Genomic DNA, 27896 nt, shown 5'->3' on the forward strand with positions numbered 1-27896 from the left:
GATAAAATACAGACGCCGTAGAATAAATAGTTCTCATATAACTCCCAGCATTATAAACTATTTAGGCTATCAAATATAATCAATAATTCTTTATTCATTCATTATCATTAGGTAAACACGCGAATATGTTTAAATACTATCTATATCATCGAATCAAATCTCTTATTAAAGCTTCAGCAACAACTGCGAATTATTCTATTAAAATTATGTAGTTAACTAGACTCTCAATTTCATTACAACTTGTTTACGAAATATATTTCATTCAAAGTACCCAAAAGCTGAAATTTTGGTTTGATTTGATTCGACGTAAAATGGTATTCGCACATGCCCATTTTTATCCTCTTTTTAAACAAGTAATAGGCCACCACGATATATTACCACGAATACTAACACATCCATATCACAAATCTACTATATTCGAACGCCTTTAAATAAATAATTTTATATCTCCATTATATATAGTTCTCACACATTTTAAATTCGATTCATACGGTAATACTTTTTTTTTTAATTTTCCTTGGATAAAATGATCAAAAAAAATTGTTATCACTTATTCGAACTGCTACAAGCATCATAAGTACTAACATTTTTTCTTAAACACCTCACGTGTATTTGTATCAAGAAAGCACAATGTATCCAGGCAATGTACTTACCATTTCTCTTTACTTCAAATAAATGGAATACGAATAAAGGATACTTAATCAGAATAATTTATCTAAATGTAAGTAGGAGAATCTTTTAAACTGGTACCACAGACATCACAGATTGAGACATTCTTCTCATTTACTAACGTACATTGCGGACACTCTTTTCCACCGCTGGCTAAAGGTTTATCCTCATTCCCTTTATGTCTAGATTTTCCGCACATTTCACAAATTTCTTTAGACAATGAGTTAAGATACGTACAAGTAGCACAGTTCCATTTATGCTCGTCTTTCACGCCATATTCCTTCTGAGAATGAGATAATTCAAAACTTTTTATCGTATCTGCAATTTTCGCAATCTGATCGGAGGATCGATGAGACCGTTGAATCGGAAGCGTCTGACTGCTATGCTTTTTATCCTTATTGTGCGAAGACAAGTGACTCTCGGAAGTTGAATCAGCGTGACACTTATTCGAATCGGTTAAATCGAAAGAAGAAGACTTCTTCTTAAATGGTAGCGTATCGTGATAATGATGTCGACCGTTTGTTATAGACGAATCAACGTCATTCACTTCGGTTCGTCCACTTCTCTTCTTTTCAAATCGATACCCACTGTGGTTTTCGTCGTTGTCATTTTGCCTGAACGACTTCTGCTTGTGAATTTTAGAGTCGCCATCTCGTTTGTGTAGGATATCCTCTCGATCACCAAGATCCTTGGTGTATCCTAAACTTTCTAGGTTTCTGTATACAAAGTCCCAAGAATCATAATTATTTCTATCGACAGCTGCTTTCGATCTTTTATCAACTTTCCCATAATCGTAATGGTCTCCATCGCTGGACTGTTTCCTATAATAGTCTACTTCGTCCAAGTCTGGTATTCGGTGAGACGATTTCCGGTTGTGAAGTTTATCGTAATTAGCAACCGACACAGGCACGTCCAGCTCGATTAATCTACCCGTAGGCACTCTTGAGTATGCTGGCATTGTAGTGTAATATGGATTCGAGTGGACACAGCTGAAATATTTGTTAGCATGCGGCAAACATCCGTAAGCACTGCATCGGTTCATAAAGCCGTGATCCGTTGGCGGAAAGTATCTAGGTATGCCGTTCGTGTCTTCAATGTATCTGTTGTAGTCTGTTTGACAAGCAGACATAGGCATATTATAATTCGGAGGCATTATGTGATAAGGAACCGACGGTGCTGCTGCATCTATGCATGTGGTCGGCGGATAATGATAGTCCCTATAATTCTCTGCTTTTGTGCGGTTCTGACGCATCTTCTCGAGGAAACGATAGTTCAGTGCTCTGATAGCTTGCTCTGGCGTCCCAACATGGTTTTCCCTGAACTCTAACACTTCCAACCAAGAAACGGTACAGTTTTGAGAAACATTCTCCCATATTTGCTTCAATATCTACATTGAAAATAATAAAGTTCTTTAGTTACGATAAATCTTACAAATGTTGACAATTAGAAAACTATTACCTGACACTCAACAAAGGCTACTATCGCGTCCCTGCTCACATTAGATACTTTGTCGGGATCTATAGGACCCTCCAAAGTAAGGACTCCCAACCCTGTGTGTTTATATCCCATTTGTTCAAACATTAATTCGGCTCCTATTAAATTTGCTTCTACTTCATGTTTATAATATCCGCTGTAAGTCTAACATACAAAGGAAATAAGTTAGTTATAATCTTCTACACTATCAGAGAATCATGTAAAAACTGTTACTGTTATTAACCCTTAATGTTCTATATTCTTTTCTCCAAGGCTGAGCCAAAAGATTGGCAGCGTATAAAGAAATAGCACTCCAGGCAGTTGCAGCTCTATACCCACTGAAGTCTTGTAGAGAGGCTGCAGATCTATGCAATATATCTGCAGTTTCTTGAAATACATATTTATTCTCATTTGGAACAAGGCAAAGATATTCTTTAATAAAACCTAAAATAAATATACGATTAAAGTTATACGTATAGTTTGTAAATAATGAATCACTAAATTATACGAGATAAATGTGGGTACAAATCTACCTTCTAATTTGTGACGCTGTTGTAACTTTAAAGGACTGTCGTCTGTTTGTAGATAAACCAAGTGACTCTGCTCTAATTTCATACTAATTTCTTGCAGTTTATCTTTACCTCTCATTGTTAAGTCATTTGCCATGTTTGTCACTGCAAAAATAATTGTCCTTTATCATTGTTCTAATTGCATTCTTAATACTTACAACAATATTTAAGTTATTTGACACGCATAAAGCACACAAGAAATAGAATTTTCTTATGCCAAGTACAAGATATCAAAAGCTTAATAGTCAGGATGAACTTTGTATGGAAATAACATAGGAATAATATTAATAAAAAGTGAGAAGAAGGTAATAGGTGTCAGCTAGGAATAGATATGTTTCACACCTATTAGAAACTCCTAGGAATACAGCTTTAGATCAGATTCTTGATTCAAACTATGGCTAGCTCCAACCTAAAAATAAATCCTATATTTAGAAGCACTGCTACAGCGTTTATTCCAGGAGCTACCATAATATATTCTCTATTTGGAAGGTGCTCCATCTCAAGTGGAAATATCCATTGAGTCTTTTATCACAGTTTAAGGACATGTCACATCACTTCATAAACAGTAAATATTTTTCTCCAGAACTTTTTCTTGGTTATGTTGCAGTTATGTCACAACCACCGAGCATAAATATACTAGACATCAAAGCATATCTCTGGAAGGTGTCATTACTCCCACTGCGTATAGAAATGTTATCTTACAATCTTGACACAAGTCAAAGACTGATACGCGCCAATAAGTGATAAATTTTTATCATTATAATCCTGCCTATAAATGAATTAAGCAATTTCTACATGAAAAACTAACGCATCGAATCATGAAATTTAAACACAAACACTGCATTCGGTTTGAGCGACTTGGACGAGCTGATGGTGTAAGTACGCTGAGGCGGGCACCGTTGAAAATCGAATAGACATATTTCTGTAATCGTTAAAAAAATTATAAATAGTTATCAATTGTATTATAGATAACATCTTAAAATTATACACTTAATCAATGGTTCAGCATAGTAATAAACAAAATTTTTGATAGATTTCAACTACATTCGCTTCTCTACACGAAGTCCTTTTTATGTGAGTCTACTTTTAAATATTTTCGACGTAAATCAGCCTCTTGTATTAGGAACACAGAATGATACTAGAGTTCTGTAGAACAGAAGAGCGCATGTGGAAATAAGGAAGCAAACAATCGTGCCACCAACTTTAAAATTATTTTATGAGCTCCTGGTATCTATTAAGAGTGCAGATGCCAGTGCAAGTTCTGTACAAAAAAGAATAGCGAATTACGAGAGCAAGACAGAGAAACAGTTAACTACCAACTTTTTAAAGTAATTTATGAGTTCTTGGTTCGTATTAGGAACACAGAACAGTGGTAGAGATATCAGCAAAACGTGAGACGATCCCCAGAAAGAAATAAAACGTACCTACATGTTTGATTACGTACAGTATTTGTAATATCATGCGGTGGAACATAGATAATTTTCTAAGTAATAAATTACAAAATGAACAGAAATACAAGAGTTTACATTAATTAACTCTTTATTGTACTTTATACAGGATTTATTGCAATGCAGATTATGATAATTACATACTCAGTTCGAAAACTACAATTGTCTAATTATTTCCCTGTTTAATGACCTATAATTTAGAAAAATTCTTCTGTCAGAATATAAGGGAATTATTATCAAAAATACGAAATAGTTATTTTTAGTAAGGGTAACATTTGTTTCCAGAGAATTAACATATATCCTGAGATACTCTATGACCAGAAATACAATTTTTCAGACATCTTTGAGTCTGCAATGTTTTACAATAGTCAAAAAGGTATAGAGTAGCCAGTAAATTGAAATTCTTACAATAATAGAACGCACTATGTTACACAGATTTTTTTGTATGTGAAACATACATCAAGAACTTACAACTAATCATATGTAACACAGGTGTGAAGGAATATTGTAAAATGTAAACCAATTTTACAAAATTACTTCACCATAAATGCTCCAACACATACTTATTTTAAACTAATACAACATTAATCCTTACTCCCTGCAGAATAATGTAATTATATTACTTCAATTACACTTTTGCTGATTTTAAATTGTTGACAATATAGAAATGAAAGAATGACATTAAACGTAGCAATAATGAACGCGATTACTTATACAAATTGTGCCTTGTAACATAATGTACTCAATGTACTAGGTACTAACTCACTAAAACGATTTCAGACACGTAGTACAATACAAAACGGATCTTACAAATTCAACATAATAATTAATCTTACTTCCATTGCAGCAATTTTACATACCTAAAGAAATATTATTTGAAAATGTTCCTTTCATATTTCACATGGTTAATGTTTCATACAACATTTAATTTGTATCTAAATTACATACTCAAAGCCTACAAATAACGTTTTGAAAGAACCTTCTATAACACATAGATATGTTTGTAACATTTAAGACCAGTGCTTGTCCCATGTTGCTGTTTATATGGTTTATCTTGATCACATAAAAATGTACTTCATTGAATAGTGGAAACCAAAATTGTGCAATACATTTTAAAGAATATTATTACCATCAAGACGTGGCCTTTTGTTACGAACTGTTGCAGAATCATCTTCAGAGTCACCATTAGCAGATAAAAAATCTCGTTTCCTGTCTGCGTTCTAAAACATTTCATTTGGAAATAAATTATGAGATATCACTTATTAAGAACAATAGCTTTTATAAATATATAATTTATACCTTTTTGTCCCATTGCTGGTGGAGGTACCTTAACAATATGGTTGTTTTTTCAGTAACTATAACTGTAAACAATAGCAATAATCACAAATGATTATCATTTTAACTTATAACACATTTCAAGCTTACTTTGTTCAGAAGGATGATCTTTTGTAGGGAGGTAAACAGAAGGTTTTTTAACACAAGTTCTATTTCCATTGTCCGTATGAAAATTGGCAAAATTATTTTCGTTATGTGAAGGCAAACCCTTCAGGAATTCAGCAACCGACTGCAAAAACAATTTTACTATAAACCTACAAGTTGATACGTACTGTACTAAAAAGAGAATGTCTAAAAGTTAATCATTCTTAATGAATTGTACAAATATCGAAAATTAAAACCTCAATATTTATTCTCTAGCTAAAAGAGCACCACTCAAAACTGAAAGCGAATCATTTAACTTGTGTAGGAAATTCTGATATTTTTTAGCAATATTGTAACTTACAATATTTATAACCTGCACGACTATTTTGCATTAAGATGGAATACAATCAAAAGATATAAATAAAGAATGGAAATTACCATTTTGAAACGATCGAATCACCGTACAAATCACAATTACAGTAAAAAGTCAACTTAAAAAATCATATCCACATAACAATCATACGTAATATTTGTATATACACTGCAAAAATATGTTTAGAATGGTTTAGAACGCTGTAATTGATACGAAATCAACTACCATCATCTCTGCTGATCTCTGCAAACAACCACAGAATCCGAAATAACTAGACTCTATTCCTCGTGCTGGCTAATGACATACTGAGACACCTGAAATTCAATTCTTGAATTGGCTTGAATTGAAATGGAACATAATTCAAGGAACATGAATAAATACAAAATGTTCCACATATAAAAGTAATATATATGTGAAAAGTATATATTTTTTCACTTAACTACGAGACAATTTATTCTAAATGCATCGTTAATGGACATTTTTATTAATGTTACTTTTTACATGTTCTTGTTTTATTCGTTTTTATATCTTGCCTTACATTTGTATATTTGTAACAGATAAATTCAGAATAGATGTAGTTTCATAAATAGTTTATCAAATCTGCATGTAGGAGAATATATACATCGCTTTCATTAACATCTACATATTTATAATTTATATGGGAAAGAAAGTTTAGTTTAACTAAACGGGCATGATTCTTCTTCGTTTTGCATTAGATACAACGCTTAAAGAACGTAGATTACTATTCTCTAACGGCTGGACACTAATAATTACAAGAACATTGTTAAAATCGCGTTTGTTTGCAACGGTTGACACTGTATCGCGTTATGCGTATCCGGGTTAGTTCACTTTGAATAGCTCTTCCAAGGTTATATGGACAGGTTACGTCTTGATCAAGCATTCAGATTGAAGCTGAAAGAACGTAGATTAATCTCCTCTCATTGAAAATAACAATAAACAACCAGAACACTGTTAAAATCGCATTTAATTGCGGAATATCATTATTTTTTGACCGGTGGCGCCATCCGTGGCGAATCGCTGAAACTACTAATCAATTTTACGCTAGCAGTTTCAGCGATTCGCCACGGATGGCGCCACCAGTCAAAAAAAAATAATGATTTTCCGCACAGATTCGAACGGAATAAGATCTGAATGTCGTAAACAATGTCACGTTTGACGTTTCTGAATTTAAACGTAACCTAGGACGGATTTATATTAATGGAGATACGTATATACAAGAAAAAAGTATTTGAATAAAGTTGGCTTGCTTGTTCTATACGAGCGAGTATAATGTATAAAAACACGTGGCAGAACTTGAGAAAAGTTAATGATGCTTTTGAACTTGAACCAGAAATTATTCATAGAACACAGTGTTCCAGCAGAATTAACTTTCTACACATGGCATTCGATTGCCATGAAGAACATCTTGTTGCAGTAGATACAGCAGGGTATTTATATTATGTGGACCTAAATAATTCTCCATCCTATCGGAAGTTAGGAAACATTGGACAAGCAACATTTGTGGCATTTAATCCTATAAATAAATTTGAAATATTAATTGGCCTTGCTACAGCTGATATAAAAATTGTAGGGATAAATGCAAACATTAGCCAATTCTGTTTATTGACTGCTCATAAATTACCACCTATGCATGTCTCTTTTCATAAAGAATATTGTTTAACATGTTCACGAAAAGAGGTCATAATATGGTGTCTACGTTCCTGTAGTATGGGTCAGCAGTTAAGAGTCAATGCAAAAAATGCTGCAATAAAGAAGGCAAGCTTCTCAAACCAGGGACACATTGTTGTTTTATACCATAATGATACTTTACAAGCATGGAACTTTAAACAGTTGAAAAATGACGTTAAAATAGATGCAAAAACATTTGGTATTAGGAACATTAAGAATTTTATTTTTACTCAAAATGGAAGAGCAATGATCATGACTGGTATCCAAAATAAGATTGTTATACTGAATACATGCGAATGGAATTTACTGAAAACTTTTCATTTACCAGACAACATTATTGGAGTGAAGCAGTTGTCACTTGTACCATCGCCTCTGGATGGTGGAGCAAATAACACATTGGTATGCATTTCATCTAATTGCTCTCTTTATATTTTTGATCTGAATCAAGCTTGTATTATTCATACTCTGCAACCTATCAAGCCTGTAAAAAAGATTGTAGTCTCTATAACTGGCAGATATATAGCAATAGTAGAACTTGAAGGACATCTAAAGTTAATGTTAGTTGAAAAATTATTCATGGAAAAATGTGAACCCGTAAAGAAGTTAAATGAACCGTGTAGACCAGTCGCACATGGAATACCTGATCATTTGCAATGCGTCAGACAACTCATGAAACAAGAATTGCATTTGCAAAGACTGATACCCATCTTGAAAGAGTTCGAGGAATATCCGGAAAAATATCGTGCACTGATATGGTCAACTATTTTAGAGTTACCAGGCAATAGGAGTGCATACTGTGCACTAGCTAACAAAGTCATAAATGTACGTGTTACTTCAGACCTTTTAAAAGATTACCCATTAGCAAACAGAAGTAAAAAAATAATGTTGATGACAACAATGAATTGCTTGATACAGTGGTGTCCCTTATTGTCTCAATGTTCGTTTTTACCACACCTTGTTTTTCCATTTCTTATGGTCTTCCAGGTAATGAATTTCTTGATTTTAGTAATGGTACAAAAGATGGTACATTTAGCTTTTATTACAACTTGATCATTTTTATTATAGAAGGATCCCCTCCTAGGCTTTGAACTTATTATAAGTATATTATTAAATTATTGCCAAAAATGGTTTGAATATTATCCTTTGCCACCTTTAAATGTGTTAGGTATAATAGAAAATATCCTCCTACAAGCTGATCCAGCCTTGTTAAATGTTTTCTGTGAAAGAGGAATAACATCCAGTGAATATGCATGGCCACTTTTAAAAACTGTAATGAGCGAAGTCTTATGTGGTCCCGAATGGCTAATTTTATGGGACCATTTAATATCTTATAAAAATCCATTGCTCCTTTTAACGAGTGTTGTTGCGTACAGCATTTGTTCTCGTGAAATTATAATTTCCTCATTGCATTCTGCCGAACGTTTTAAACGGTACTATAGTAGTCAAGGCCATATTACTGCAAAGGAATTGCTTAAAGTTGCTCAAAGACTTGATAAAGAAACACCACTGAGATCACATCCTAGTCACTATCTTAGGTAAGAGAAACTTATTCTTCTTATTCTTATGTATTGTATAAAAATGTCTTCTTTCATTAAAGAAATGAGTTAATTCCATTGCCCACCAAAGGACCATATCTACCATTTTTGTTAAATGATTTTCCAAAATTCCTGACCGATGAAGTATCTGTTTTGGAATTGGAAAAACTGAAAGAAACGGAACGGTCCGTGCGGGAACATAATCATAAGACCATGAAAGTCGCAGAAGAAAAAAGATTGAAACATGAAGCTAAAGCATTTATGAATCAAATTCATCAAGAAAGACTGAATGGTAAGATCTTACATATACGATGATTGTTCATCAATTGTAAAGACTACTTTATGCTGTTTAGAAGTAGAAAGATGTATCAAAGAACAGTTGTCTGATGTGGACTGGAGACTTGGAAGAGCAACAACACACAAACCGGAAATGCAACACGTTCATGATATTCCAGAAGTAAACATAGATGATTCGAGTGATGAGGACATTCTAGATTCTAGAAATGACAAATCAAAACATTATAAACAACTACAACAAAATGTAGATAAACTGGAATATGAAGTACACAGTCTTTTGAATTCTATAAGATCTCAAAAATCAAGAGTAGAATGTACTTGATGATTTTTCTGTATTAGGTGATAATACGTAAAACGTCTTTTTGTAGTAATTTCTGAAGTAGAATGAAGCAGGAACGAATACACAGTATTAATCAGTGTAAATTTATGATACAATTTTTATATCATATTTTTACAATTTGTAAATATTATAAAGTATCTTTGTACATGAGATTATAAAATCTTATTTTATATATACATATATGTATACTTCACAAAAATATTGATTTCTTTATGTATAAATATCTTGTTGTAAAAGTGTAAGCAACATTGAGTATATTGTAATACTTTTACATTTGAAATTGTGCATTTTTACATTATTTCAAAGGAATGGCTAGTCATATTGAATAAATGAATGAGTTGGTACACCCAGTTTATCTCTTCCCTTCAATCCATTTAACTCTATTATTACTAAACATTCAACTACTTCAGCACCAGTTGATTGTAACAATTCTACTGCAGCAGCCATTGTACCTGTAGTCGTATTAATAAAGTATGCTTTGTCAAATCCATTTTTTTACAATATTAAAGAATTTTGTTTCATTTATCACTTTCATCTTACCTCCTGTTGCTAATAAATCATCCACGATTAGCACACGTGTACCTTTAGTTATGTTTTCCACTTGAATTTCAAATGTAGCCTACACAAAAGATGCCTTTAAATAATACTATAAATAATATTAAGAATATAAAAATATAAATGAAAATTCAAATAATATGACCCGACCTCTCCATATTCGAGAGTAAAACTCTTCTGTGAAACTTTCCCTGGGAGTTTCCCTTTTTTTCTAATGGGTAAGAAAGGCTTTCCCAGTTCCAAAGAAATGGTAGGTCCAAAGAGGAAACCTCTGGAATCCAGACCTACAACCAAATCAACTTCAAGGAATAAAACATGCTCCACTATCAAGTCTTTCATTGCTCTCAATGCTACTACATCGCGGAATACGCCGAATATATCTCTGAAAATAATTAATTTCTTGAAACGTAATCTTTTTAGCAGTTCCTGTACCTCTCTGAATGATGATGTTGGAAATGGTTAGAGATCGATCGTTCACATATGACTTGAATAATTAACTGAATAAACATTTAATAAGGTAATCACCGAAATTCGATTCCTGGTTGAGGAAAATCTGGATAACTTTTTATTGCATTTCGCAATATTTCAAGTTTCTGGGTCTTGTCCATCCTCGGTGTCGATGTCATTGGATCTCAATTAGCGATAACGATTGTACTATTTGTTACTATTATATATAAATAATAAATAATAACAGTATTGTAATTTACTGAAATTATTAAACGAGAAAAAACATACTAATCGACACGATACAAAAATGGTAAAAGACACAATTGGCATGAACAATTCAAGTTTTGATTCCGAAAATCACGTGTGTATCAGCGTCATCAGGCGTAGTAAACTGTAACTAACTACTTGCTCAACTCAAGATACATATCAGATTATGTAAGATAAGCCATTACATATGTATATCAAAACCTAATACAAATATCTATGCAGTATACTTTTATTCCGTATTATTTAGTTTTTCAGATCTTTATTTCAATCATAGGCAATAAAGGAAGCTAATGAATTCGTTAAAATAATCGAATATGTGTATACGTAATTTCTTGCACTTTATTAAAGTAATAAAGTTTCACGTACGCTTATGATCAACAAAGATTTTCTATGTAGACAGTTTATTACGTAATATTTTACATTAAAGTCGCCGACTATTTCTATACGCTGCGATTTTTAAAAGGCTATGTACATAATGTATTCGAGGATTAGTAATATAGTACAACAAAAAAATGTTTAAAGCGAAGTCGTAACAAAGACGTAAATTAATTAGAATATTTACAAGTTTATAAATGTTTATGTATAGTAGTTAGTAATGAAATTTTTACTTTATACATTAATTAAAATTGATAGAATCCCGTGCAACGTTAGTCGGCACTTGTAATAAGAAAATTTTGTGATACACACACGTTAACTTTTCGCATCATTACATGATATTGAGTGAAAAATGCATATGTATTCACGAGAAACAGAACAATGTAATCGACACATGCGTGAAGTATGTATTAGCGAAATTACCGACTTAAACAAATTACGACGTCGATATGGAAAGTGAGTACCTCGTATATTAACAGATTATTACAATAATCTACCTGTCCCTCCTATTAACTTTTCGCCAATAATTCCATATAGAACGTATCTCAATTCAACTACGTTTCATTCTGCGAATCCTTAGAATGCATTGACATTTACGAATTTACTCGGAATTATCGGCTTCGTGACTAGTAGCTCGTGGGGACAATACCTCGCAACATTATCAGATACACCATTCACTTCTACAGAGACTACTGTTCAATCTCAAGAACTTCAAATAATCAACAAAGATAAGCTGCATTATTTACAAAGCTGTTGATGTCTCGATTAAATATCAACACACATCGGAATCTCTCAACAAGGTCTGTATCATTGTATACAAAAATAAAAACTTCTGCAGCTCATTGAACAGAATAAAAGTTCTTGATACGTTCGATACAGGTGAATCAGACTTTCGTGGTGGCAAGCAATTTAATGTAATGCGCTTTATGTGTAATTTCGAATTCTTGCGCGGGTAAAAAACACTGCGTTTGTATTCTGGAATGTCTCACCCTCTTCACGACGCTTCGAGCGAGTAGTATCAATGCTACCAGAAGGGCGCAGCCGGCCCCAATAATCACCAAAACGATTATTTCAGTGTTCTGCTTGAAACCCTGCACCTCGACGCAGCGAAGTCGGTCCCGATTGTTCATGAAGTTCGCGATAACGTCTTCCTCGTTCAGATCGTCGAGGCTGGCGCAGACCTTGTAGCGACCAGGCAGCAAAACCTCCAGCGTCAGAAACGTTAAGCTGCAGTTCAGCTTCTGTTTATGTACCGCCGACTCGGCATCGAAAACGACGACGGATAATTCGCATTCAGGTAAATTGAATTTCTTCGAAGCGGATAAACTGACATCAACATGAAGGAATCCCTGATCGGAGACGTTAACATGTACTCCGGTTATCCTGGTATCCGTAACCTCTGCGACCGTTGTTTCTTGATCCTGTTGCAAGTCACGCTTGGTTTCTTCGAGGGTGATCACGTCACTGCAACCCAGACCCAAGGTGACGTCGTCGTAGCTACCCGGTACGAGAATCACCACGCAATAACGGTATTTGTGACCTGGTTGCAGATTCAGAGAAGCGGGGATAGCGACCGGTAACGAGCAAGGATCCCTCATCATCCGTGAATCGCAGTCGAGGGAACTGGAAACCGTCTGAACCTCGCTGTCGCCTATCGTCTCGTAAACGATCAATGTATCGCATGTGTAACGTTCCGTGCACATCTCCACGTGCCACAGAAGGTTCACGCCGGTTGATTTATTGTAGTGAAACTCTTTCAACGTCAGCTGAGCTCCGGTGGTCGGTTCTTTGGTCGTGATCGGAGGCGTTGGTTCGCCGCAGAGAAGACTACCAGGAGAGACTTGTGTCAGAATACCGTTTTCTAAAGCCGGCGGTGTGGCGCATACCGCGGACGATTTATCTTCCTCGTTCAAGCTAGAATTGCTCAACCAATTGGCAAATTCTAGAAGTGTACAGTCACAATTCAGAGGATTATCAGCCAGGGATAGTCTTTTCAGACGTAGCTTCGATGTTGGCACGTCATTGCCCACCATAGTGATGTCATTGTCGTCTAACCGAAGATCTTGAAGACTCTTCAGCGGCACCACCAAGTCGGCGGTTAATGATCTGAGGAAGTTATGAGTCAAATCCAGGGTTGTTAATTTTTCTAAGTGAGCCAAAGAGGAGCTGGATACCGCGACGATGCGATTGTTCGCTAGATCGAGCCTGGTGAGTGTAGACAGATACTTGAAGGAATGATCCTCTAGTACGTCGATCTGAAAAAACAAACGAATACAAAAGCTTGTTCGTTGTCAGTACAGAGAGGAGAATCTTACTTCCTACCTGATTGTGACTTAAGCAGAGGTAAGTCAAGTTCCTCAGTCCTATCAATGCCCCCTGTTGAATGTTCACCAGCTCGTTTTCTGACACGGTCAGGAACCGTAGTCGTGGCATCTGGGGCAGAAGATTCGGGCCCATCGGACCCAATAACAGGTTGTTCGATAAATCCAGTTCCTCCAAAATTTTTAGACCCCTGAGGGCCGACAATGCCGAGACGCTCAAACGATTGCCCCTCATCCTCAAGGAACGCAACGTGGGCAACGAGGCGAAAGCTTGCGGCGACAATTGCGATAATAAATTGTCGCAGAGGTCCAAGTACGTCAGGTTCGACATGCCCTGCAACGTGCAACCGTGAGTTACCTGATGCGAACGATAAGAACGTGAAAGACCTTGGGACCAATCCGATTCGACGTAATTATTCAGAACAGTTACAGCGACGTTTGTTGTTAGAACGAGGGAAATTATAGCTACCTGTCCCGTGGGCGTTCAGTTAATAACAAAGTACAATTACAAAGAAACTTCTGATCGAAGTACTCATAAAAGGTTCGAATCTACTCGGTCAAAGTTCGAGTATACTTTTTCCGAACCTCTTTCATCTGGGTTTGAGTCTACTTAAAAGTATTGCTTTCCATTTTCGAAGTATCTATGAAACGTTCGAAATTATCCAGTTAGATTCGAACCTACTTGTAATATACATATATACTTCATCCCATCTCTACCCGTGAATAGTCTTATTCTTTTCGATGAACCGACGGATTACCTTGAACGAGTCGGCCTCTAAGGTTTTCAGCTTGTTTTGAGACAGATCCAATCGCTCCAATCCGACCAGGCGCGACAACGCAACGGTCGGAACGGAGTCTAAGAGATTATTCGGAAGTCCAAGGGCTTGAAGGGGTCTTGCCAGAGCGGCGAACGCATTCTCGTGGACGCGTCTCAGCTCCCCCGTGGAAACCACCAGGCCATGAAGAGCAACGTCTTCGAGGAATCGTGCCGGTAACAGGGAGATTCCTGCCACGGTTACATCGAGAAGCGAAATGGTCCCTGGACGACTGAACCTCAGGTGTTTACTGATAGTCTGCAATAAAACACGATCATCTTCGGTAAGTCCCTTTTCGCACGGGATATATCGTTCTTATTCCAATTCAATAATTTCGCTCCAGTAATTATAATTAATTATGTTTTGTTCATTTTTTCGTACGTGAAATTTAATATTATTTCATTGTGATAATTTGATGTTGATTTTTATCCTATTATGTTCGCGTTATATTACAGAATTGTTAGTATTGCTAATGTCGACAGATCGTTCACAGACTTGGTTTATCCCGAGATTAATTAGTCAATCCTAAATTGCGTAATAGGGGGATTACTCGATTCGCGCAGGACGCATTGTAAGACAGGATATTCGTTGGGGTAATTGGTAACGGGACACTGAACGCAAAGCAGTGAGTGTGTGTACGAGAGAGAGAGAGAAGAGAAAGAGGGGCCCTATACAATGGGTCTCTCGGATAATACGTACGACTTGTATTTCATCGGCGGTCTATACGCCCACGCCTGACTGGCAGGCAGCTAAAAAATCGCTGACCTCGATAGGATGGCAAAATAATAAGAATCTAAGATAACGCACTTACAAATGAACAAAAAAATATGCTTGAGAAGGCACAGCGATTGGAATAGTCGCGATATTATTCGACAGTGGTTTGGACGAATTAATATAAAAAGGGTCATTCCACACGAAATCAGGCACTTTTTGCTGGAACATTTGGGATTTTGTTGACACTTGAATATGGTGTATAAAAATAAATAAATAAATCATAACTAATAATGTTTATTAGACATGCCATTAGTGTAAGCACCTGTAAAGCTCATTCTGATCAGTTTTTTAGTTCAACAGGTATGATTTATCTAAAAAAAAACGTTGACACAAAATCCTTGGAGATACGTTTATATATCACTAAAGGCTATAACATATTCAAGTGTCAACGAAATCCCAAATGTTCCACCAAAAAGTGTCCGATTTCGCGTGGAACGACTCTACAGGGAGAAAGTATCTACATAAGTCCCACCAAGTCTGAGGGCTAGCAAGCCTACTACTGAAACATAAAAGAAAATCGTATCTAATGAACACTCGACCCCTGCTTTAGTAATATTTGGACACTCCCAAACGGTGTCGGGCGAAGGCGAGGACGCGTGGGACGAGTCTTTAACATTCTCCCTATCCGGGTTTTTTACAACGTTTGACGAATTCATCGGCGTCACCTCGGCTCTGCTCACGTCCGGGACCGTCGTCGTTGGCAGGCTCGTGGAGATCACGCTGGGCATCGTCCCGTCCTCCGTCGGATCCTCCTTTGTTGCATCCGTGAACGACGCTAGCGTTGTCAGCACCAAGATCGCCAAACATCGTGAAGTCCACAGCATCCTGGTAAACAAAATTAATCGCGATTTCTTAGCAACTCGAAATTCTTAGCGACTACAGACTCCTCTCGATTATTGTCTGGCTTGTTCTACACGAATATTGTCCAGGCGTTATCCCCACCCCTAGGGGGTGCAACCTGGCAGGCAGATACTTTGTTGCCAAGCCTTCGGGCAAAAAAAAGAATTTACGAGGGTCTGAAACATTTCTCCCTATACGAGGAGTCTGTATATCCTTGAAAATACACTTCTTACAGATAGCTACGCTCAAGAATTATTGCATAACGAGAGACTTAATTAATTCTTCATGTTCAAATGTATAATACTATTTCTTTTTAATAAAGTAGAAGTTTGATTGTATTGTGTTCCAAACTGCGACGATTTGTAAGTTAAAGAACACGTAAAATGACTAAATTAAGTTACATCTACCCTCTCATCTATGGACATTCTCGTCCCCAATCGTCAAGCGAAACGTGAATCGAGCACGAGTGAGAAAAGCAACAGGTTGTCGACTGTACATTGTCCCGTCTCCCGCTATTTTTTCATTCTGTCATTTCATTCACCATCATCCACCTTGGATAACCCAACTTTCGGCCCTTTAACCATCTGAAAATTTATATCCGTTCTCCCGCACAAAAACAATAATTCATAAGCCTCATCCAACAGAAGACAGAAACTGTTTCTAATAATCGATGTCGCATAACTACTACAACGAACTATGGCTGATCACAAGAAACGATCTAGAAAAATTGTTGACGCTCGATCGACGTGTACAAGAACAACCAGACACCAAGAACAGGGAACATGGTTTGAATCTGATACTCCCCACGTATCTACGGTACAGAATGGAAACCTTTAAAATTGTCGACAACTTCGGAACGATGCAAGTTGTCTGATACGTTCCGAGTCAGGGGAATTTGACAGGATTACGCTCGTAGGTATCGGAATCTGGTGAAGAGACTGATAGTTTGCCACGATCAAATGGTACAAACGCAGAAACGGGACTTGATAAAACGTGTCCTCGATTGCGCTGTCGGCCGAATGCTCGACTACAAGAAGAGGATCGTCGATCTGGACTTCACCGACTATCAGTACCTAACTGCCTAAGCATAAAAGAACGTCGTCGAATTCTATACAACACTTTGCGTTTCTTGCGATGTTTGAATATTTTATAATATTCAAATTTTTATGCGACCACGCACTCTTAATATTTTGTTCGAAGCAAGTTTATTCTTAGGGTGGATGTACTAGTGAATGAACATTATACATATAAAAACGAGTAAATTAAGTTACAAAAATAAGCAAATGCTTAAATACTGTGTTTTTTCAATTCCCTGTTTATCTACGTAATTTAATTAATTACATTCTTCGAGTGTTTGAAATTGAAATATGTACGTTATAAAAAGCTACAGATATTATCTTTTAAAATTCGACTTTAATATTTACAAGATCTTTTAAGCGTTCATTCATTGGTGCGTTTACCCTATGATACATTCGACGTGAAACCTGTTTAGGTGGCCCGATGACTTCATGAAACAGCTGAAATACACACCGGATGACGTGGAAATCACAGTGTCCGCGGCTGGCAAAGACGTTGTTCAGTACCGTAGAAAACGCATCGTACAGTTAATGGAAAACGCCCACAAACGCAAGTTACCGTTGACATTCATCGAACAGCTTAAGGTTACGAAACGGCAGGCACCGTTGAAGTAATTACAATTTTTATACGAACTCGGCGAACAGTACCGGAAACTGACATGGAAGAACACACCACGGAAACGGAAGTTTTGACTGTCGCGGAATCCGAGGAGAGCGCGGCGAAATTTCGAAAAAGAAGAGTGAAGGAAGAGAGCGCAATCAAGGTTCAACAGTCGATCCTCCATGTACCATCGGAAGTGTTAGCGGCCAGAGAGGCTCGCCTCGCCGCTGAGGAGACTATGAGGAAAGCAATACTCCTCATACAATCTCACGAGAGGGCGAGAATGGCTCGAATCACCGGGATCGAGCGTAACTTTCTTAATTGTCTCTTAATTATTATCAGAACAGTCTGTATGACCAGCATAAATTGCATGTAATCACCAACGTTACCCTGTATAGGGATCAGGTGGTTGATATTTTTGGTAATTTTTAAATAATCTGGGAATGAAACGGTTACATAAATTAATAATAATAAATTAACACCTTTACAAAATACGTTTCCCTTGGCACCACGTTAACGTTACAGTGGAACGGACGAACGCTTACCGAAGGAGAGTGGAGACCGGCGAAATCGTTCCGAAAATGTTCTCCAAAGCCACGTACGAAAAAGCTGCCAGAACGATACAAAGAGCGTGGTGGACGTACCTACGGAAGAAGGCGCAGCGAAAGAGGATGGGACGATTCGAGGAATTGATCGGTATGTCGATACCCAGTTGGAAATCCGATCGTGTGCTTGCGAAAGACAGAGAAAACTTCCAGAAGAAACTGGAATCGATGCCGGTCTGCGCGGAACACGTTGCAAAGGCAACGGAAGATCATCGAACGAAAGTAATCCAAGTCTCCTGATACATCCGTATAATTACGTCGCTCTAGTTCTTAATTGTTCTGTCTCCTCCGGGTTTCTAAAACGAGAAAACTTAGTTTAACATTCACGGAAGTTTAATATTATAGAAACAGTACTGTAGTGAAATAAAAAAAAGCATTCGTACACCCTTTAACACCGAACAACTTTTTTAAAATTGCACCAAGTGACTTGAGTCTTTTTATGACGTTAGAAAAATTAGTTTACGAAGAAAATAGTAAAGATCGCTTTTTACAACTGTCTTTTCACTCGTCACTTAGTAAACTAATCCTTCCGATTTCGCAAAAAAAAAAGTCAAGTCACTTGGTTCAATTTTTAAAAAATTGTTCTGTTTTAAAAGGTGTACGAATACTTTTTGTACCCACTGTGCACGGTTGATTACTGTTCTCCGTGGTGTATTAACGATCTCGCTCTTGATTCGAAAAAGCTGTGGAAGGTCAAAGGGCCAGGGTTGATGGAGGACATCACGGACGAGATTCGAGAATGGTTCGTGATCTGGTACAACGAAACGGGCCATTTTGACGTCTATCCGGCCGCGAGTTTGGGCGGTACCGTTTTAGTCGCGACTGGGCAAACGTTAACGCCCCAAGAATTTCTGGCCCAGAAAGTGAAGGCAAAAGATGCGAAAGAAGAACCAAAAAAGGGTGGGAAAGGTGAACGCAAAAAGAGAAAAAGGAAGAAACCATGGATGCCGGAAACGAAAGCGTTCACCCTTCTCGACGAGGCCAATCGGGATTTCATCGGAAACTGGAGTTTCCGTCGCGATACGGACGATACGGGGGAAATGATCTACGGGGACCTGATCAAGGATAAATTGTGTTACGAATTGCAATTGGAAATGAGGGAAATCGTCGACGAACTGATGAGGCTCGAACTGAAGAAATTGAACCAGGCGTTGAAGAAAGATTGCAAAGCTAATAATAAACATATCGATATACCGAAATCGAAGGGGGGTAAGTTAATCGGTTGAATTTTAATGCGCTCGAGATTAACAGAACTTCATCTTCTGTCCTGGTCACATATATTAGGTAACCATGAAAGTTCGTGCCGTTTTAATCAATAAATGGTACACAATGTGGATGAAACAATACTTCAGAAAAATAGTCACCTTTAGCCAAAGTTTTCCCCTCTAGTATCAATAATTTTACATAGTAAGTGTTATACACCAGTAAATTCTCTGTTATCTAAGCATACATAACCGTACTTTCACTTGTTCGATGTACATCTACAGTCTGATAATAACAAAATCTAGAATCGGCAAAAAACTTTCTTCGTTACCTGATATGTAAATACACAGATTCGTTTTGTATTACTTGATATCTCGTTGGTGCAATCATACTCGGTGAAGACTTAATCTCGCGACGGAAAAACCTCGTATAAGGCACTAATTAAGAAGTGATTACTCGCTGACCAACGTGATCATTAACATACATTAAACTCTGATCCTTTTATAGCCGTGACAGTAGGCGTACTAAACTCTTCTGCGATGGTGGTCTTCTATACAGTTTATTATTCTAACGAGCACAACTCGCAAAATACACCCAGAACCCGTTTGAACGTTTAATAATTAAGTAACTGTATACGTGTAATTTTGTTCAAAAGGAAGAAAGAAAAAGAAGAAAGGAAGGAAGGGAAAGAAGAGGGATCTACTGGGCAACGCCACTGTGGAGGACATTTTCAGTGAACTAGTCCACGCGAATATTATCGAAGATTACCCTCTGACCTCTCTGAAAGGCTGGGTGGGAGATCTTTCGTATGAAAATTACGAAGCAGCTCGAGAGTTTCGTGATCACAGACACCGATTGGGCGAGATCAAGCAGGTGGTGATGGAGAATTGCATTCTTCCGTTGAGCTCCAAAGAAATTCACCAAATCGCACCGATGGTGCGATCGGTATGCATTTGTGGATTACCACGACACGGGAAGACGTTCTTAGTGAATGCGATTTGCTCCGAGGTTTGGTGATTTTAACGAACACAAACTGGCTATGAAAACGATTAATCCTTTCATTCCCGAATCATTTAAAAATTATCAAAGAAATATTTTCTTGTATTTTTGGGTGTGGTAGACGACATATAAATGATTCACAACATTTTAACATTTTGAAACCGTCTAATGCCATTTTCAATTCGTTGCCATTTGATAATTTTTTCACTTCTATCAGACTTATATATAATAATTGTCAATATAATGTTATTATTCGTTATGAAACCCAATTTTTCTAAGCTTGTAAATGCTCATTAAAATTTGTGCCATACCATTTATACAAGAGTAGAAGAAATTATTATATACCCACAGATATAAAAAAATAAACAATACTTTATTTCATAATGAGAAAAAAAATGTTAATATTTTATTTCATAATTTAGAATACCTACAGTGGGAATGAAAGGGTTAAGGAAGCTATTCAAGTTTCAAAATCAGTTATCCTGTACAGGTTGGAGCATTGTTAATTAATATGACGCCGAGCGTGCTGGTGGACAAGTACGTGGGCCGAAAAAACGAACGAAAGTTGATCGACATGATCTCGAAAGTGGCCCGCGAGCTTGCTCCTTCTGTAATCTTCATCGATAACAGCGAGAAGCTTTGGGCGAAGAAAGTGCCCGCCGAGGAGAGGGTCAATAAACCGAAAAGATTCGCAAAGTACTATCCGAAATTCGTAAAAAGCATCAAGCGTGGCGATCAGGTAACTCGATGAAAAATTACGCAGGGTGGATGCAGCAGCAAATGAATATGTACCAGTGAATGAACATTATGTGGTAAAATCTGTACTTTCTACTTTTTAATTTAATTAACAACGTTTTTCCAAATTATCAAATTGAAATCATTGTAGGAAGATGTATAGGTATTAAACAATCTAATTTTCATGTACTATATATTTGGTAATAGTATCATTTAACATTCGACATTAATTGTTACTGAATCTCTTAAGTGTTCATTCATCGGTGCGTTTACCCTATGTATACACAACCTTCACCAATCTCGTTTAACAGTATTTTTTCAAATCGGTCTACGTGTTGTAATTTTGAAGTAAATTTAAAGGTCTTTTTTTTAAATTCTTCGTAACGAAGTTCTCTATCGATCTATCCAGCCTAAATTTTCAATTTCGTTGCTCGTTTATTTGTATTTAACGAAACGCGTATATAATTATAAAGAAATCAGCAACGAAATTGAATATTCAGGCTGGAGAGATCGATAGAGAATTTCATTACGAAGAATTTGAAAAAGGGAGCTTCACATTTACTCACAACTTACAACTTGACGACTGATCTGAAAGAAATAAGTCGAAACGCGTATTCGTGTGTATTCCCATTCCATAAAAGTTCGTATATACTCGGGATTTCGTTGTTCGAAAGGCAAATGCGCCCGTGCTGCAGTGTTGATTGGCGTTACACAGAGTGCCTTTCCTAAAGTGGCGAGGAATGTTAAAGTTGGTGATCTGGTAGCGCCCACTTTATGAAATTCTTGATATTCCTGTTTCGACTCTTTCTCCGATATGAATGAACCACCTCAAACAGCCCGGTCGCTTGTTCCCCCCTCCTCGATCCTCCCCTCTTTCTCTTTCCTAAACGTCGCGATCGTTCGAACCTGGTCATCAATGAAACACCTCCTACCGAACGACTGGAACGTAGGTGGTACCGAGTGAACGTAGGATTTAGAGTGTCGATGATTCCGAACAGATACGGGGAACCATTGGCGTAGAGATTTCAAACGAATGGAATTAATAATATTCATCGTTGTTCGTCAATTACAATTGAATTATTGATCTGTCTGTCATATAAATTCCGACTGAAACGTGTTTCAATACGTGGAGCTACCGAACCCTCGTGTAACTTTTCAGATCCTATTTCTCACGACCTCCTCGGAGCCATATAAAGCAACAAGACCCTTCGTCAGGGTCCACGACAAGTTCATAATGATTCCTCTCACGGACTACAACACGCTGTACATGTTTTACAAAGATCTGCTGATGAGGTACCACGGCGTCGATCGCGATATCGACGTCTCCTGTCTGGCCAAAATGTCCGAGGGCATTCCGTTGGAATTCATAAAGCAAGCGATCGAGAACGTTCTAAACGTTCGACGACGGATCACCCTCAGATTTGAACCGTTGAACCCTCGAGAAATCATGGAGGAGGTGATGAAACACGAACCGTTTTCGAAGAAGACGTTGAGTCAGTTTGCAAAATTCGAGTCGCGTACTCCGATCGCGACGAAGAGGGCGAGGATGCTGATGGCCCTGAAGGCGGAACGCGAGAAACAGGAACAATCGAAGAAAACGAAGAAATGATCGGTTGAAAATTGATCGTATACTTTTCCAAGACCGTTCGAAAGGTTTCTCTGTCCACGCGTGCCCGATCCCTTCGATCGAAACCGAGAGAGAACGGTTGTGACGGAAACTTGTCAAACGTGGGACGTAAACGCATTAAAAGACAAGGCTGCGCGCGACTTTTAACGAGACTGTTTCCCCGAAGAAAATATTATGCGCTCGGGGGCCTGGATGTTGTTGCCTCGCCGTCACCCTGATTGGGTAACCAAGACAAAAGTCAGGATAACCGCGAACGAATTCGATGGAAAAGCGTTTTACGAGTGGGAACGGCCACTATGTGGTTGGAAGACAACGGGGCGACCTTTCCGGGAGATACATCCAAGTGGAAGAAACCACGATCATCGATTGAGCGATTCCTTCTTTCTTTCGGTATCACGATTCGCCAGACGTCCATGTCCGGACGCGAAACTGGTTTTCGTCTTCGTAGGACGCTAAAAACGATCGTCGAAAAAGAGAGGACAGACGTAGCGAGGAACAACGGTTCGAAAAAAAAAAAGGTTTACACGCTTAGATATAGATATATTGCGAGTATCGACGACCAATCTTCTTGGCAAAATACTCGTTTATGAACAACTTCGAGTATACCGCTGGAATATTTACGATACGAGCTGTAACGAAGTTTTTATGAAATAAAGTCGAGAATGAAAGCCGATCCATGAATCGTTAACACGTTGCATTCATTAAGAAGCTCCCATCGTTGTGGGTGTTTCGATCTAGGTGAACCGACCACATCAGAGTGAGGGCGTTTTTATGCGCATTCTATATACTATCGGTGAGAATATCAAAGATAAAAACAAAAACACTCGATCTAACATAGGAACTATTAACCAAGAGTTAATTAACCCCGAGATTACTAAACTATCCTCTGTGACTTACGTTATTACTAACCATTTGTAAAAAGTACGACTGAAAGAAAACACGTGATATTTTAGAGACATCTAATGTCTATTAAGATAGAAACCTACGTTATAAATATTTATAACCCCTAATTTGATGTCATAAGTTTTACGATAGTTCACCGATCTAGGATTAAACTTAATAGAAATCCTCATAGCTTTAGTCTTTCCTTACGATACAACAACAGAACACCGAATAACCATTGTAGTCCTACCAAAAGAACGCCATTTAATAGTAAGTACCATTTAATAATTAACAAGTCCGAGTAATCGAGCGATTAGAAACCCATCCACTGTTTAAATAACAATCTGCGCGACAGACTATTCCAATCGAACGATAAGCAAAAGAACGTGTTCCATCATCGCGACAAGAGATCCGAAAATGCTAGGAAAGACCAGGGTGGATCCGCATGCATCCCCTCCGTGTGCGCACGTACCTACGGCAATGTGTGGTCTCTCTGGTCCCCGAGTTTTTCGTGGCCCCTACGGTTTCTCTTCACGCGCGACACACGTACACACGCGGTATGTTGCGTAGCACTCACGCAGGCGCGGCACGGGAAGCATTCACGCATCCAACCCACGTTGGCTGTCGAACGCGCGCGCGCGGGCGCGGGCGGGCAACGCTCGAAAGGGCCAATCGCAGCACGCTCGCCGTGTGTACCAAAAACCGGGCTGTCACGCGAGCATAGGCGCGGACGCTTTTGAACCACCTCTCGGAAAATTCTGTTGCGGTTAGAGAACCGTCGGTGGGTTCACGTCTGTGGAACGAACAACAGGCAGAAACGGTACACCCACGCCAGTGACGCGTTCGCCGAGTGCATCTTCCGGTTTTGCTCCACGTAAAGCGTTTCCAGCAGCGTTTCTTTTTTCTTCTCTTATTACACCCACCCCTCGACGTATTTTACGGGGGTTAAGAAGAACGCGTGTGCTCGATTGTTTAAACGGTGCGACGAAAGAACCGACCGTACGACGACGTGGTACTAGCTGATACTGTGCACGAGGGCATGCGGTGGGCAACCCGCGCCGAGAAAACGTCGCCTACCCACCGTTGTCCACACGGTGGGGACTTCCAGCCGCCGGTGCGTCCGTCTTTCTGTGTCTCTCAGTTTCCACATAGCATAGCCATGTATGGAACACGGGACGACGTTCTCTCTCCCCGGCCCTTACGCCCACTTGAACCGCCGCCGCCGCCGCTCTTGCTCCCGCTGCCAGAGCCGCCTCGTGTTCTCATAGTCCCGGAGAGCAGGTATCCGTCGGGGCGACGTCACCGTTACAGGTTGGCTGACGCTAATTCGACCAACGTCACCCCTCCTGTTAATCCTGTCTCCATTGTCTACGGACAGGGATCCTTAGACTGATATCGTCATAGAACATAGCGAGTAGTTACTGTTTTTTTTTTTTTTTTTAATTTACCGGACTTGTTGAGAGAAAAAAAGGCTTCTGGCTGCTTAGGAGGATAGATAGTTTGGCGATAAGTGTAATTCAATTTTCACTAGGATATTCCTCAATAAAAAAGAATATTTTACCTATTGATTGTCGGTAATATTTATAAACGTATTTTAATATTCTCTCTGGTCTTAATAAACTCGTCCCTGAAGAGGTTAATACTACGATTTTACCTTGAAATAATTTCGTCACATCTACTACCTATACATCCGATTTGATGTCTTCGTTGCACGAGCATCGAGAGAAAATTCAATTTTTAGACACATGTATACCTCTCCGTCGATGCAGCGGGTCGTTAATCGGTCCAGTTTCACTGTGCTTATCCGCCAGACAGTATCGTGGAAAATTGAAACGACCGGAAACGTCCTGAAGGTCGACACAAACGAAAGGATCTTATGTTCTGAAGCCTTGAAGTCGCACACTGGAAGCGGAAGGTTCCTTGGAATTTTGTATCGTTTTAGGATTTAGATTGTTCTTGGTGTGGATTGTCGGTGAACCTGATCTCCATGATGAAGACTTTTTCAAGTTGCTTTTCGAAATCCAGAAACTTTGATGAAAGCAGTAGGAGAAACAGCGGTCTGGAAATATTTGCGACGTTAAGTTTGAAACAATTATTAAATCTAGAAATTTAGAAGATTCGTCTAAAAAAAGGAGCAAAATTTTATCCCCTCCCCCCCCCCCCCACCACACTGCTCGTGTACACAAGGGCGTTCTAGAACACGGAGAGAGGATGAAGAAGGAGATAGAGACTCCGAAGGCCTTCGGGATCTTCATGAAGCGCTTTTGATACTGGAAATCGGTCTGTTGCCGTTACGAAATCACGTAAAACCGGGCCTTTACGCCCACGCGAGTAGGACTGAGGTGCGCTGAGGCAAAAGAAAGTTTTACTTCTTTAACCAACCGAATGTTTACAACGCGTCGAATTGAAAGTAGGACTGGACAGTACACGCTGATAGTGCCTGTTTCTCTTGGCAACGATTATACGAAAAAAAAAAAAAAACATCTTCGAGGTACGAGCAAACACGCGGGTAATCGTATCCAATAATTTCCATTACAGCTAGCCAAAAATTTACTTACAACTCGGGTGAAACGAATGACCGGAGCAGATGATTAATTATGTATATGTTAAATTGATTTAGACTGGTAAAAGAAAAACGGGATAATAGATGGTCAGTCGATGCATTTTTCTTCTCCATGCTCCAGCAATTTTGCCAACTCTCCACGAACAACCGGAAGTTTCATAGATTCCAGTCCTCCGCATGTGTCGTTAGTCTTGCTCAACGATCGACGTCTTAACATTGCTACGATATATCGGAAATATCTGAAAGATACAATAATTTGCGCTTTGGAAAAGGCAAGGGCAGCGTGGTATCGAGAAAGACATATTTTTAATACAAATTGTAATGGAAAATTGATAACATTACTCTAGCGTCTTAACGATTCTCTGGCACACTGAACCGAAGGCGATGGATCGCATCGACCGAGGCAAAAGTAATTTTTGTTCGACGGGAAAGGCCAAGGAGAAGTGATTCCGCATGGTCCCTGTGACAGTTTGATCGAGGAGTTCATTGTATACAAATTTCTGTGGAATTTAGTTCGTAAATTCACGGTTTATGTAACGGCTTAAAGAGCAGTCGAAGATGATGTCTGCATCAATCGAACGTCCTCCTGGCGACCACTTCGAGGTCCTTGTGTAGTATGGCCTGTTTCCTTTAAGATTCAAATACCTCATGTTTAAAGAAAATCTTCTTTATTCGCACAATTTGCATGTTTATTTATGTTTGTACAATTTTTATAATAAATGTGAAAACATCTAATTCCTGAAAAACTAAAGATTTTAGAAAGAATATACCGATACTGAATCCACTTTGTATATTCCAGTATTTACACATGTTAAAAGGTAATAGCGTTATTGTATAATTACCGGCAGATCTTAAAGAACGGATCGGAAAGTGATACAATTCTGCGAATGGCGGGCTGTTCACACGATGCTATTGAAAGGACCGCAAACGCTTGCGCAAAAAGCTGCTTCCACTGAACCGGCTACCGGTCAGCTAGTTGATCGACCTTTACTCGTAACTTCAAGCCTGTATGCCTTTACGAGCAGATACTTAAGAAGTACAGGATTCGTGCACTAATCTGTAAGGAAACACCTTATTGGAATGTGATTGAATTATTTTTCAATTGTACTTGTTACAAAATAATCGAAACTACCAGACCAACCGAAACATGTGAATATCATTTGATATTTTAAAATTCAAATCAGTGTTTTAGAAACATAAGCGATTTCAAAAAAATGTGTCATCCATACTATATTAATGTGGTCTCATCTTGCACTTTAACAACTTTATAACAAAGTGAACTTTATTCGCTGTAAACATCTCCAGTGAAACTCGAATATTTTTGTTTGAATTTGTATCACAATTTATATTTGTCATATTTAAAAGTAACTCACATTGCATAATAGTTGATCTCCATAAC

At 38.2% G+C, this 27896-nt stretch overlaps 5 protein-coding genes across 5 annotated transcripts; 1 reads left to right on the forward strand and 4 right to left on the reverse strand.

Annotated features, from left to right (window-relative positions):
• Positions 1 to 715: 715 nt before the first annotated feature.
• Positions 716 to 3237, reverse strand: LOC107189914 (protein tamozhennic). Its single transcript, XM_015578597.1, has 5 exons — positions 3054 to 3237; positions 2676 to 2816; positions 2387 to 2586; positions 2128 to 2307; positions 716 to 2056 (listed from the first exon to the last, which is right to left on the reverse strand). The coding sequence occupies exons 2-5, from the start codon at positions 2806 to 2808 to the stop codon at positions 716 to 718; spliced, it is 1854 nt and encodes a 617-aa protein (XP_015434083.1). The 5' UTR covers positions 2809 to 2816; positions 3054 to 3237.
• Positions 3238 to 5186: 1949 nt separating this feature from the next.
• On the reverse strand, positions 5187 to 6105 carry LOC107189948 (DET1- and DDB1-associated protein 1). Its single transcript, XM_015578645.1, has 4 exons — positions 6017 to 6105; positions 5585 to 5723; positions 5459 to 5520; positions 5187 to 5379 (listed from the first exon to the last, which is right to left on the reverse strand). The coding sequence occupies exons 1-4, from the start codon at positions 6017 to 6019 to the stop codon at positions 5272 to 5274; spliced, it is 312 nt and encodes a 103-aa protein (XP_015434131.1). The 5' UTR covers positions 6020 to 6105; the 3' UTR covers positions 5187 to 5271.
• Positions 6106 to 7172: 1067 nt separating this feature from the next.
• LOC107189860 (TBC1 domain family member 31) lies at positions 7173 to 9794 on the forward strand. Its single transcript, XM_015578538.1, has 4 exons — positions 7173 to 8624; positions 8706 to 9175; positions 9238 to 9467; positions 9529 to 9794. The coding sequence occupies exons 1-4, from the start codon at positions 7242 to 7244 to the stop codon at positions 9792 to 9794; spliced, it is 2349 nt and encodes a 782-aa protein (XP_015434024.1). The 5' UTR covers positions 7173 to 7241.
• A 330-nt stretch (positions 9795 to 10124) lies between these two features.
• On the reverse strand, positions 10125 to 11162 carry LOC107189953 (adenine phosphoribosyltransferase). The gene is made up of 4 exons (XM_015578651.1): positions 10893 to 11162; positions 10518 to 10749; positions 10353 to 10431; positions 10125 to 10264 (listed from the first exon to the last, which is right to left on the reverse strand). Exons 1-4 carry the CDS (start codon positions 10991 to 10993, stop codon positions 10125 to 10127), a joined length of 552 nt encoding a protein of 183 aa, XP_015434137.1. The 5' UTR covers positions 10994 to 11162.
• A 1178-nt stretch (positions 11163 to 12340) lies between these two features.
• On the reverse strand, positions 12341 to 23430 carry LOC107189950. Its single transcript, XM_015578648.1, has 5 exons — positions 23375 to 23430; positions 15873 to 16191; positions 14536 to 14883; positions 13779 to 14111; positions 12341 to 13711 (listed from the first exon to the last, which is right to left on the reverse strand). Exons 1-5 carry the CDS (start codon positions 23413 to 23415, stop codon positions 12341 to 12343), a joined length of 2412 nt encoding a protein of 803 aa, XP_015434134.1. The 5' UTR covers positions 23416 to 23430.
• Between the last annotated feature and the right edge of the window lie 4466 nt (positions 23431 to 27896).

This window comes from Dufourea novaeangliae, unplaced genomic scaffold, assembly GCF_001272555.1.
Source record: "Dufourea novaeangliae isolate 0120121106 unplaced genomic scaffold, ASM127255v1 scaffold175, whole genome shotgun sequence".
In the NCBI taxonomy this organism is placed as follows: domain Eukaryota; kingdom Metazoa; phylum Arthropoda; class Insecta; order Hymenoptera; family Halictidae; genus Dufourea; species Dufourea novaeangliae.